Source organism: Camelina sativa, chromosome 17 (genome assembly GCF_030686135.1).
Source record: "Camelina sativa cultivar CO46 ecotype springtype chromosome 17, ASM3068613v1".
Taxonomy (NCBI): Eukaryota; Viridiplantae; Streptophyta; class Magnoliopsida; order Brassicales; family Brassicaceae; genus Camelina; species Camelina sativa.
The window spans coordinates 4696396-4708980 of record NC_141896.1 but is presented as its reverse complement, the minus strand read 5'-3'; the positions used below and the strand labels follow the sequence as shown (position 1 = coordinate 4708980).

The following is a 12585-nucleotide window of genomic DNA, read 5'->3' as shown; positions in this document are numbered from 1 at the left end:
TATGTGACAGAGGGGATAAAACAAGTTTTAGTTTTATTGTCACATGAGGTGTGTGTGTGAATCAGAAAAGAAAAAAATACCTAATTAATAACGTTTCTAAAGAAAGAGGACTTGTGCTAATTTAGGACTGACTACTGTACTTATATTGTTTTATATCGCATCTTAATTTATGTGTTATTAGGATTTAGCAATTTATGAGTTTTTCATTTAGCTATTAGCTTAGTCCCTAATTGGACTCATTATTCACAACACTTAACTTAATCCAAACAAATGAATGTGAGGGATACATGATCCAATCTGAGAGCTTTTGCACTCTAAAAAAATCCATAAAAAAAAAAAAAACCAATCAACTAAAAACATAACTGAGTAACTCATGGATGATAACTGGAATCGAACACACTTAGCCTAGCCAAACCTAGTTCAATCACAGCCCACATCTCTAGATAAAATACACAAGAAGAACTCACAACATTTTCAACCTATCAACAAAACTAACAAGCCACATCTCAAAAATCCATAGAGATGAAAAAGAAATGCGTAAGTAATTGATTGAACTAGCAACATCTAATTATTAATATTATCACATGTTCCCGTTACTATTTTATCTGAGGCTTATTTTCACTTTTACAGCCGTTAGATGTTAAAACCCATCAATCTAACGGTTTTTAGCAACATATAATTCTTCTTATTTGTTTTTTTTTTTAAAGGACAAAAACGAGAAAAAACAACAACACTCGCTGTCTTGTAAAGAGTATATGTACGGACGGACTCAAAGCTCATTCATGTGAATCAAACACCCAATTAATTAACGTTTATAAAGAAATAGAATTATGGAAATATGGCTAAATTAGGGTTAACTCATAATCATGGATATAGCCCTTAAATTATTTATTTATTTTTATTAATAATCATCAATTAACCATATACACCACCATATATATAAAGAACTCTTGTTTAATAATTTTGGCTTTATCATCATCAAGTGTTATGCTAAAATTTGTATGTAAAATAATTATATAATTAATAACCAAGAAAGAGGACTTTAAGCTTAATTATGGCTAGCTTACTACAGTACTAGATGTTGTTGTCGTGGCAGTCTCACTACTTCTCGGTCCCCTCCAATTTATAATGCGTTTATCCTTCTGATGAAGACGTTTTTGTTAAACAAATTAAATAGTAACGAAAAAAGAAATTTGTGGATTTAAATTAATTTACCAAGAGTAGTGTCTTTGCATATTTGATATATTATTCTTGTGTTGTATTTGTGTTATGCTCTGTTTTAGTGTGATGTGTTTCTCTATTTTGTATAAACTTCTTAACCAATGACAAAAAGAAACAAAAAGAAACTGAACCAATGACATGCTCTAATTCATGAAGTTTATAAGTTTTTGTATATTTATAAAGATAAATAAAGGTTCCTAAGAGGTTACCGAATAATTACAAAAATATATTTTGCTATCTACTAAAAAACTGTAATTATTTTAAAATATGACAACTGTTTAAGTATAACAATTTAAAAAGGACTACATGTGTAACAAATTATACATTTTGGTTTTGGTTGAATATGATCACTGTGATGTATATAGAATTGGGAGGTACCATTATTTTTTCTGTTCCATTTTAAGTACTTTATGATAAACTTTTATTACGACTTTACGACAACATGTGGAACAGTGGAATCATCGTTTAACAGTTTATTAATGAATTATCCACCTAACATCATTCTTATGAATTTCGCGAGTGAATCACGCGCGGCTCTGCGTATATTTCTTATGATCATATATATAAAAGTAGAGTTCTGGTCTCTCCTTATTGGTCCACTTGGCAATTCAACTTTAACAGAAAAAAAATTTATATTAAATCACAAATTAAAACACATTTAATCTTCACATTTTCTATTAACAAAAAAAAAATTTATGTTAAATCACAAATTAAAACACATTTAATATTTACATTTAACTTACATTTTCATACAAACTTCAAATCATATAAATTATGCATTAACTTTATTTCTCCATTCAATTGTATTTAAACAAATAATAAACAAGAATTGTAACTCCCATTGTTCTAAATGTAATTTTCCATCATTTATCTCCCTATAAATATTTATTCTTTTATTCTCTTAGTCTCTCGTTCTTTCATTCTCTCATCCTTTTCCACTATATCTACAATTGATAAATTTGGTATATGTGCATACTATGTACTATAGTGGATATTATATTTGTATAACTATTAATAAAATGTAATTAGTTAAGTCACATTTGTCAGCAACAACTGCACAAAGATGTAGCTAGTAACAATAATACAAAAGCATTTTTTCATTCTTTCTATATAATATAATATGGATCAATGATGCAGACTAATATTTATTTAACTACATGCAAACACACAAACGTATTGTGTTTCATGTCTGATTTTTTTTTACTTGTTAATTAATACTGTATTACATATATATATGTATATAGGTAGGTGATGCGTCATTTAATCATTTACAAACAAAAAAAAAACAATAGAAATTAATTATGATAGCAGGTAGGTATTCTCCTTGTTGACCAAAAAAGAAAAAAGCAGGTATTCCTTATTTGTGCATGCATGCACATAGATGTGTAGACGTTCCAAATGCAGATAAATATGGTAATACAATTTCTACAATCTATATAGATGAAGTGTATATATAATTTCCCCATTAAAAAGTTAAAAACATTAAAATCTCATCTTCTTCATTTATTTTGGCTAAGCTAGTGAGTAGTGACCTTCGGGTTAATAAATTTTTAGGCTATAAGAGACCTCATCTTCTATAAATATCATCTATTTCTCATCTTCTATACATATCTTAATCTAAACTTTAAGACTAAGAGATCTTCCGGTTGATCAACAATGGGAATCTTCTTGGTGTTGCTTCTCTTAATATCTCAAACTCAAACAAAGGTGGTGGGAGCTCTTGAGATGATCGCTACCTACCAGGTTTTGAACTACATTTATTCAAATATACTATACTTGTCCTCGTTCCAAATTTGATGATCATTTGGTTACAAAAATACTAAAACAATTTTTAAAACATAAATATATTTTGCTTATGTTCTGCTTATATTTTGCATGTTTTTTTCTTTATTAATTACCTTTTTATGATAAAATAATAATTAGATGTTAGGTACCCTTATTGGAATATAAAGATAAATATTGCAAGTGTTTGTGGTTTGTAAAAATAACATTCTTGACTTGTCTAAACTATATTTTGGGTTGGGGCTATGGATCCAAAATTTGTGTGTGTGTTTCTTTTTGTTTGTTCAACACGTATGAAATCTATAATTTTCAAAGTTACCATAATGTAAAATTATTTTTAAAATAATCATATATCTGCACTTATCAATAATGTATTTAAAAGTTATATGGTTTAAAATCTATAATACATTATGGTAACATTATTTGTTGTTATATGAAAATAATCATATATTTTTTATGTTATATGAAAAGGAGAATCTGAATATCAATTATAGTCATGGCTTTTGTCTCTTTGTTGTTACATTATTTGTTTTGACTTTTGGATTTTAAATCAAATTTTAAAGTTTATTGGTAAATAATATTTGGATAGACAGTTTAAACAAGATTTTATAGTAAAATAAGTTTTCAATTTCTGATTTTATATTTTAAAGTCTTTTTTGCAAATAATATTTGAATAAACAGTTATTATCTATATATGATATTTTTATTTCAAAGAAATTTAAGTGTTAGGGTTTAAATTTGTGAAAACTAACCGAATTGACATCTCATTTTTCGGATTTATAATTTTAAAAACCATATAAAACCGTGGTCTGGTTTAGATTTGATTGAAGAAATTAGGGGATTATTGACCCGCTCAGGTGAGATTTATTCCCACCTTTACAGCCGTTCGATCTTAAAACCCATCTAAATCGAACGAACGGCTCTTAACAAAAGCCATAGAAAAGGTCTCTGTCTCTCTTTTGTTCTATTCTCCACCGTCAAAGCCAAAGCCAAGCTCTTTTGATCGCCTGAGAAATATGTCTTCTCCGGGAAAATCTCCGAGATCCGACCGGAAATCACCTACAGTTATGACCGTGCAACCGTCTTCTCCCAGATTCCCAATCAGCACACCTACTGCTGGAGCACAACGTAAGATCGGGATCGCCGTCGATCTGAGCGACGAGAGTGCGTACGCAGTCCAGTGGGCTGTTCAAAACTATCTCCGATCAGGTGACGCCGTCGTTCTCCTCCACGTTCAGCCAACAAGTGTACTTTACGGCGCCGATTGGGGCGCGATTGACCTGTCACCGCAATGGGATCCGGAGAACGTTGAGTCTCAGAAGAAGCTTGAAGACGATTTCGATATCTTCACGAACAAGAAAGCGAGTGACGTTGCTCAGCCTTTGGTTGAAGCGGATATACCGTTTAAGATCCATATCGTGAAAGATCACGATATGAAGGAGAGGCTTTGTTTGGAGGTTGAGAGGTTAGGGTTAAGTACTTTGATTATGGGTAGCAGAGGATTCGGTGCTACGAAGCGGAGTAGTAAAGGGAGGTTAGGGAGTGTTAGTGATTACTCAGTTCACCATTGTGCTTGTCCTGTGGTTGTTGTTAGATTTCCTGATGATAAGGATGGAGAAGATGAGAGATCTAGCGGAGATGGTTCTGGGAGTCTTGTAGAAAGTGATAAACTTCATACAGTTCCTGAGGTGGTTGAGGAAGAGGGAGAGAAAGATGAGTACCATGATGCTTCCGATAAGCAGTAACAGAAGCAGCAAGGTTGACTTTGTGAATGCAGGTCAATTTCATTTTACTTGATACTAAGTTTCTTTTGGCTTAGGGTATAGAAATTGTGTTGTCTGAAGAATGTTATATATTACTACAAGGCTACGTTAACACTATGCTCATATTAAGATTTGACCTTCAATCTTAAGGTTTTGTATAAGAGAATTTGTTAGCAGTTATCTTTCTCAGCTAGTGCTTGGATGATAGGAAGATTTACTAAGTTGCTGTTATGTTCATGGTGATTGAGATGTGTATGTTTAATTATTTGCGCCATACCATTCCTTTTAGTGATCTCTTGATGTAATTGACCAATTAAACTACAGATGCATCTATTGATATGCAAGAGATTTGCTTGTTTGTAATTTTTTTTTATTTTTTGTCTCGGTGATGTCTGGATATGTTAAGTTACTACTTATCTGTGATGACTGATCTTGCGTATGCTTCCATGATGCAGAAGGAGACCTCCCCTAAGGAGACAGAAGAAAAGCGTTCTTATGCCGTTGGTTTGTGTTCTTGAGCGCGCTTCATTGTTGTGTTTTTGGGGGTTTGGGGTGTCTCTAGATCTTCGTTGTAAGTATGGTCTTGTTTCCTTGGTTTTGTTTTAAACTCTGTGGAATTTGGGATGAGTGGATTCGATGACTTTTGTTGTATGTCTATGAAAAAGCACTGAAAAGAATTTGAATGGTCTTGTATATCTCTTGAAGTTGAAATTTAGCTGGTAATAAAAACGTCTTTGACGGTTCCAAATGATATTCATATCTTCTCTTACACTTTAGTAATGTTCATAGTTGAAACAGTCAACTCTGAGTCTTGTAGGTACTAACGGTAAAAATGGATTTGAAAATTGACTTGTAGTCAATATTTTTTTCAACTCTTTGGACATATAAATACGGATAATACATTATATGAAGCTCGATGTTTCTATGAGAAAAATAAACTAGCTACAAGCGATTGCCTGAGAGAGAATACATGGGTCGTTTCCTTCTTATTGTTACATTGTCTTTCTTCTCTTTAAGGTTATGTTTGGCTGGGGATGTTTTCTCGTTCTCTAGCGAGCTCAAGGACTCGGAGACACTCGTCTCCAATCGCAGCACCTTCACGTTTGGTTTCTTCAGTCCGGTTAACTCCACGGGTCGCTACGCAGGGATTTGGTTCAATAAAATTTCTACGCCGCCTGCGGTGGTTTGGGTAGCAAACAGAGACAGCCCGATCAATGACTCTTCAGGAGTGATTGTGATATCCAAAGACGGGAATCTCGTGATTAAGGATGGTCGCGGACGGGTTCACTGGTTGACATATTTCTCACAACCAGTAGCTAACACCACATATGCAAGGCTTCTGAATACAGGGAACCTTGTACTGCAAGGAATTTCAAAAAGTGGGGATAAGATTCTTTGGGAGAGTTTCCAGCATCCTCAAAATGCATTCTTGCCGACAATGATAGTTTCTACTGATTCAAGAACAGGAAGGAGCCTTAAGCTTGGATCTTGGAAAACACGTTCTGATCCTTCGCCTGGACGCTACTCTGCTGGTGTGATTCCTTTACCATTTCCGGAGCTTGCCATCTGGAAAGATGATTTGATGGTGTGGCGTAGCGGCCCCTTGGAATGGTCAGTACTTTATTGGACTACCAGAATTGAAATTCGGTGTCAATCTTTACGAGTTTACCCTTGATAATGACAACCAAGGATCCGTCTCCATGTCATATACTAATCATGACGCACTGTTCCATTTTTTCTTGGACTCCGAGGGGTATGTGGTGGAGAAACACTGGAACGAGGGTAAGCAAGAATGGATGACCGGGATACTGTTTCCATCAAATTGTGATATATATGGTAAATGTGGCCAGTTCGCCAGTTGCCAATCTCGGTTAGATCCACCTTGCAAGTGCATTAGAGGGTTTGAGCCGCGGAGTAATGCGGAGTGGAGCAGAGGAAACTGGACTCGGGGATGCGTAAGAAAGAAGCCGTTGCAGTGCGAGAGGCGAGACAATAATGGAAGTAGACAGGGTGATGGCTTTCTGAGATTGGTAAAGATGAAGGTGCCCAACAATCCACAGCGATATAAAGTCAGCGAACAAGAGTGTCCTGAAAGCTGTCTGAAAAACTGTTCTTGTACGGCTTACACTTACGGCCAAGGGATGGGCTGTCTTCTTTGGAGTGGAAACTTGATCGATATGCAGCAGTATTTGGGCTCTGGTGTTCCTCTTTACATCCGTCTGGCAGGTTCAGAGCTCAGTAAGTATCAGTATCCCCATTTCCATAAAACTACAGTATAATAGTTCAGGTAGATTTCTCACCAAATCTTTCGTAGAATCCTCAAGCAATCGATCACTTGTGATCGTAATCACGTTGGTCGGGTGCACATTTTTTGTCGCGGTGATTGTCCTGTTAGCACTGCGGAAGTTGGTTAAGCGTAGAGGTCAGAGTTGTAGTTAGTTATGTCTCTATGAATATTTTAGTTTCAAAGAAAGTTTACTTATTTTTGCATTGCTTTTCAATTAATTCAACAGAGAAAAACAGAAACACAAGGTTACTATTTGAGAGGATGGAAGCTTTAAATAATAATGAGCCTGGAGCAATACGTGTGAATCAAAACAAGCTTAAAGAGCTACCATTGTTCGAGTATCAAATATTAGCTGCAGCAACTGACAATTTCGCTATCACAAACAAGCTCGGGGAAGGAGGCTTTGGTTCTGTTTACAAGGTTTGTAAACAATTCTCTGCTTCATTGGTACGAGTGGTTGGTTACAAGCTGATCCTGGAGTTATGACTTTCGTTTGCAGGGGAAATTACGAGAAGGGCAAGAGATCGCTGTGAAGAGGCTATCACAAACGTCTGGACAAGGACTCGAAGAGTTTGTGAATGAGGTGGTCGTGATATCTAAGTTGCAACACCGGAACCTCGTCAGATTGCTTGGATTCTGCATTGAAGGAGAAGAAAGGATGCTTGTCTATGAGTTTATGCCAGGAAATTCTTTGGATGCATATCTATTTGGTAGTAACTTAACATTCTCTTAACTCTGTTCCGTCGTTATTTCCTTGATGGCTAATGCTCATGTTGTGGCCCCTTGCTGTGTAAACCAGACCCGGTGAAGCAAAGACTTCTTGACTGGAAGAAGCGGTTTAACATAATCGATGGGATTTGCAGAGGTCTTATGTACCTTCACAGAGATTCAAGACTAAGGATCATACACAGAGATCTAAAAGGCAGCAATATCTTGTTAGATGAGAATCTAAACCCCAAGATATCCGATTTTGGGCTTGCCAGAATTTTCCGGGGGAATGAGGATGAAGCAAGCACCCTTAGAGTGGTTGGAACATAGTGAGTAGCTACCCTAACTAACTAGTACACAAATTCCGTTGAACTTTTGTTTTATGTTTATTGATATAACTGACAAAAGCATAAACTCACAGTGGTTATATGGCACCCGAATACGCTTTGGGAGGATTGTTCTCAGAGAAATCTGACGTTTTCAGCTTAGGGGTCATACTCTTAGAGATTGTAAGTGGGAGAAGAAACTCAAGCTTCTACAATGATGAGCAGAATCTAAATCTTTCAGCTTATGTAAGTCCACTTCAGTAGAAATCATGGCCTTTTCTTCTGCAAAAGCTTGTAAAGCTATTATAAAACATTCTTCAAACTTTTATCTCTCTCTTTTTACTAGGCATGGAAACTATGGAACGATGGGGAGATTACCACTCTCGTGGATCCGGCCATCCTTGAAGAGTGTTTTGAAAATGAAATACGCAGATGCGTGCACATCGGACTGTTGTGTGTACAAGATCACGCAAATGATAGACCGAGCGTTTCAACTGTGATTTGGATGCTAAGTAGTGAGAACTCAAGCCTTCCACAGCCAAAGCAACCCGCGTTTATTGCTAGAAGGGGCACTAAAGAAGTTGAATCTTCGGGACAAAGCGACCCAAGAGCATCGATCAACAATGTGAGCCTCACAGAAATAACAGGACGTTAGCTCTGTAAGTGAGCTAAACCTACGTTAGCTTTGACAGAATATATAGTTATATATCTGTATATGCAAAGAGTAATTTATAGGATAAGAAGTTATAAATTTAGAATCTGGTAAGGTTATTTTATGAGGTCACATAAATATATAGAACATGTGTATTGTAAACAGAGCATCTGAGAAAACTTGTTTGGAATACTTTTGCTGCTTTTTAATCCAATCATTGAACATGCACATTTATGTAATCTGTAATCATAGGAGTTACTCAAAACACATATTAATGAGTTAGTCTTCTTTCGCAATCCCAACAAAAACTCTCCAATTTTAGTACGTAACTAGTGATTATCGCTGGTGTTCTTTTAGTTACTTTCTCACTTTTTAAGTCACATGAATCAGTTGAAAATCCAACCTTTGAGAAATATCCGGAACTGAGGCGTGACTGATCAATGTTCAAAAAAGACAGAGAAGAACTTTACAGTTAATGTCTGATCCACTTGGCATTTAATACTTGCATAGCATTTATACATTTCAGTAAACTCCTTTCCTCAGAACACAAACACAGAAATGAAGATTTTCTTCGTTATCTTCTTTTGTTTCCTTATCCAATCTTGTATCTGCGTTGATATGATCATGAGAAGACAGTCCTTGAGAGATGGTGATGTCATACTCTCTGTAGGTAAGAAATTTGCATTTGGATTCTTCAGTCTTGGGGATTCAAAGCTCCGGTATGTCGGGATTTGGTATGCTCAAATCTCTCAGCAGACTGTTGTATGGGTTGCAAACAGAGACCATCCTATTAATGATACATCTGGTCTGGTAAAGTTCAGCAGCAGAGGCAATCTCTGTGTGTATGCATCTGACAATGAAACAGATCCTATCTGGTCAACTAATCTTTCAGATAGTATCTTGGAAACAACTTTAGTTGCTAGACTCTCTGATTTAGGGAACCTTGTTCTGCTTGATCCAGTCTCAGGTAGAAGTTTCTGGGAGAGCTTTGATTACCCTACAGACACTTTTCTTCCGTTTATGAGATTAGGTTTTACACGAAAAGACGGTTTGGATCGCTTTCTGACATCATGGAGATCTCATGAGGACCCTGGTTCTGGAGACTTAACATTGAGGATGGAACGTAGAGGGTTTCCACAGCTGATCCTGTACAAAGGTGTAATCCCTTGGTGGCGTATGGGGTCATGGACCGGGCACAGGTGGAGCGGTGTGCCTGAAATGCCAATAGGTTATATCTTCAATAACTCGTTTGTGAATAATGAGGACGAAGTATCCTTCACCTATGGGGTGACAGATGCTTCAGTCATAACAAGAACCATGGTGAACGAGACAGGAACCATGCACCGGTTCACATGGATTGCGAGGGACAAGAGATGGAACGATTTCTGGTCAGTTCCTAAAGAGCAGTGTGACAGCTACGCCCATTGTGGCCCTAACGGTTATTGCGATCCCATTCGCTCAAAAATGTTCGAGTGCACATGCCTACCTGGTTTTGAGCCCAAGATTCCAAGGCATTGGTTCTTGAGGGACTCTTCTGGCGGATGTAAGAAGAAAAACAGAACTTCAATATGCAGTGAGAAAGACGGGTTTGTGAAGTTAAAGCGCATGAAGATTCCGGACACATCAGATGCAAGTGTAGATATGAACATAACATTGAAGATTTGCAAACAGAGGTGCTTGAAGAACTGTTCTTGTGTTGCTTACGCAAGCGCTTACCACGAAAGTAAAAGAGGAGCAATAGGATGCTTGACATGGCACAGCGGTATGTTGGATACAAGGACATACTTGAACTCCGGACAAGATCTCTACATACGTGTAGACAAAGAAGAGTTAGGTACATATATAAATCTATACTTCAAGTTCTTACTGGTTTTTATAAAACAATCATTCTATTTCATTGAAACATGTCATTCATGTTCTTGCTTGTTTCAGCGCGGTGGAACAGAAATGGCTTATCAAGGAAGAGGAGAGTCCTTCTGATTCTTATCAGTTTGATTGCAGCCGTAATGTTACTAATGGTCATTTTGTTCTGTTTCGTAAGGGAGCGACGAAGTAAGTAAATTTCTAGTGATGTATCTTTTAAAGCTCATATGTTTCTTTCTTAGCTCACAACTAACTGCTGAAAACATGCTTAAGTGCAGAGTATAATAGGTATAGAAGCTCTTCGGCAACCTTCACACCGGTACCTTTTGATTTTGAAGAATCATTCAGCTTTGAACAGGACAAGGCGAGACACCGGGAGTTACCTCTCTTTGATCTTAACACGATAGCGGCAGCAACGAATAACTTCTCTTCCCAAAACAAGCTTGGAGCAGGTGGTTTTGGACCTGTTTATAAGGTAAGCAAGATGCAAAACCCATCTTCATCAATAGTCCTCCAAGAAACAAATATTTTAAGATCAGTAAGTAGTAACGAAAGTTTCTTTTGTTTTCTATTCAGGGCGTGTTACAGAACGGTATGGAGATAGCAGTGAAGAGGTTGTCGAGAAACTCTGGCCAAGGAATGGAAGAGTTCAAGAATGAGGTCAAGTTGATATCGAAGTTGCAGCATCGAAATCTCGTGAGGATCTTAGGATGTTGTGTTGAATTGGAAGAGAAGATGTTGATTTACGAGTATTTACCAAACAAAAGCCTAGACTATTTCGTATTCCGTACGTTAAACACTTCCTCTATAGATTCAAATTCTCCCTTTTAGTAAGATCAATGACTTTGAATTTTCTTTGATCCTTTCTTCTTATCCTCATATGCTAGATGAAGAGCATAGAGTGGAGTTGGACTGGCCAAGAAGAATGCAGATAATCCGCGGGATTGCTCGTGGGATCTTGTATCTTCATCAAGATTCAAGACTAAGGATCATCCACAGAGATCTAAAGGCCAGCAATATACTTCTTGACAGCGAAATGATCCCTAAGATCTCGGATTTTGGCATGGCTAGAATCTTCGGGGGCAACCAAATCGAAGGATGCACAAGTCGAGTTGTTGGAACATTGTGAGTTAGTCTTACTTAATCACCACAAAACTGTCCAAGATCGTTCAACCCTAATTTGTTTCATGTTTTATTGCATAGCGGATATATGTCACCGGAGTACGCAATGGAGGGCCAGTTCTCTGTTAAATCCGACGTATACAGCTTCGGAGTATTGATGTTGGAGATCATAACAGGAAAGAAGAACAGTGCTTTCCACGAGGAATCATCAAACCTAGTCGGACATGTAAGTTAAAAAAAACATTGCATTTTCTTCACAAAAACAGAACATAAGTAAATGTATGTTTCTTCTTCTTGCAGATTTGGGATCTATGGGTTAATGGCGAAGCAACAGAGATCATGGACAAGTTAATGAATCAAGAGACTTATGACGAGAGTGAAGTGGTTAAATGCATACAAATTGGGTTGCTTTGTGTGCAAGAAATCGCTTCGGATAGAGTAGACATGTCCTCTGTTCTCACCATGTTAGGTCAAAACGCCATTGATCTTCCAAATCCGAAGCATCCTGCGTTTACTTCCGCGAGGAGAAGAGGCGGAGAAATTGGTTCTTTGCTTAAGGAGAAAACTGGTATTTCTGTTAATGATGTTACCTTCTCCGATATCCAAGGTCGTTAAAAACTTTAAACAACACTCAAAAGTTTTACTTCTTTTTGTATAAGAATAGAATACTATAGGGTAAGTTACAGGAATAAGTACTGATTGCAAAAGAAATAAAAAAAAGTTTGATTAACTAATGATAAAACTATTGCTAAAAATCAAAACACAAGAGAAAGAGAAGTTTCTTGGCTGCTCTAGAATAATTTTGTGCAGACAAGTCAAGGTTGTTGTGTAGTTAATGAATCCATGAAAAGTCAAAACTGA

At 36.7% G+C, this 12585-nt stretch overlaps 3 protein-coding genes and 1 pseudogene across 3 annotated transcripts; all 4 read left to right on the top strand.

The window, feature by feature from the left end:
• The first annotated feature begins 3985 nt into the window (after nucleotides 1-3985).
• On the top strand, nucleotides 3986-5517 carry LOC104755386 (universal stress protein PHOS32). The gene is made up of 2 exons (XM_010477755.3): nucleotides 3986-4780; nucleotides 5222-5517. The coding sequence occupies exon 1, from the start codon at nucleotides 4020-4022 to the stop codon at nucleotides 4746-4748; it is 729 nt and encodes a 242-aa protein (XP_010476057.1). The 5' UTR covers nucleotides 3986-4019; the 3' UTR covers nucleotides 4749-4780; nucleotides 5222-5517.
• Nucleotides 5518-5736: 219 nt separating this feature from the next.
• LOC104759175 (G-type lectin S-receptor-like serine/threonine-protein kinase SD1-13 pseudogene) lies at nucleotides 5737-6441 on the top strand (annotated as a pseudogene).
• Nucleotides 5755-9019, top strand: LOC104755385 (G-type lectin S-receptor-like serine/threonine-protein kinase SD1-13). The gene is made up of 7 exons (XM_087495744.1): nucleotides 5755-7004; nucleotides 7081-7188; nucleotides 7280-7473; nucleotides 7553-7763; nucleotides 7853-8090; nucleotides 8183-8333; nucleotides 8434-9019. The coding sequence occupies exons 1-7, from the start codon at nucleotides 6467-6469 to the stop codon at nucleotides 8740-8742; spliced, it is 1749 nt and encodes a 582-aa protein (XP_087351870.1). The 5' UTR covers nucleotides 5755-6466; the 3' UTR covers nucleotides 8743-9019.
• A 201-nt stretch (nucleotides 9020-9220) lies between these two features.
• On the top strand, nucleotides 9221-12458 carry LOC104755384 (G-type lectin S-receptor-like serine/threonine-protein kinase RKS1). Its single transcript, XM_010477752.3, has 7 exons — nucleotides 9221-10573; nucleotides 10672-10791; nucleotides 10881-11077; nucleotides 11179-11389; nucleotides 11490-11727; nucleotides 11806-11950; nucleotides 12025-12458. The coding sequence occupies exons 1-7, from the start codon at nucleotides 9298-9300 to the stop codon at nucleotides 12337-12339; spliced, it is 2502 nt and encodes an 833-aa protein (XP_010476054.1). The 5' UTR covers nucleotides 9221-9297; the 3' UTR covers nucleotides 12340-12458.
• Nucleotides 12459-12585: the final 127 nt, after the last annotated feature.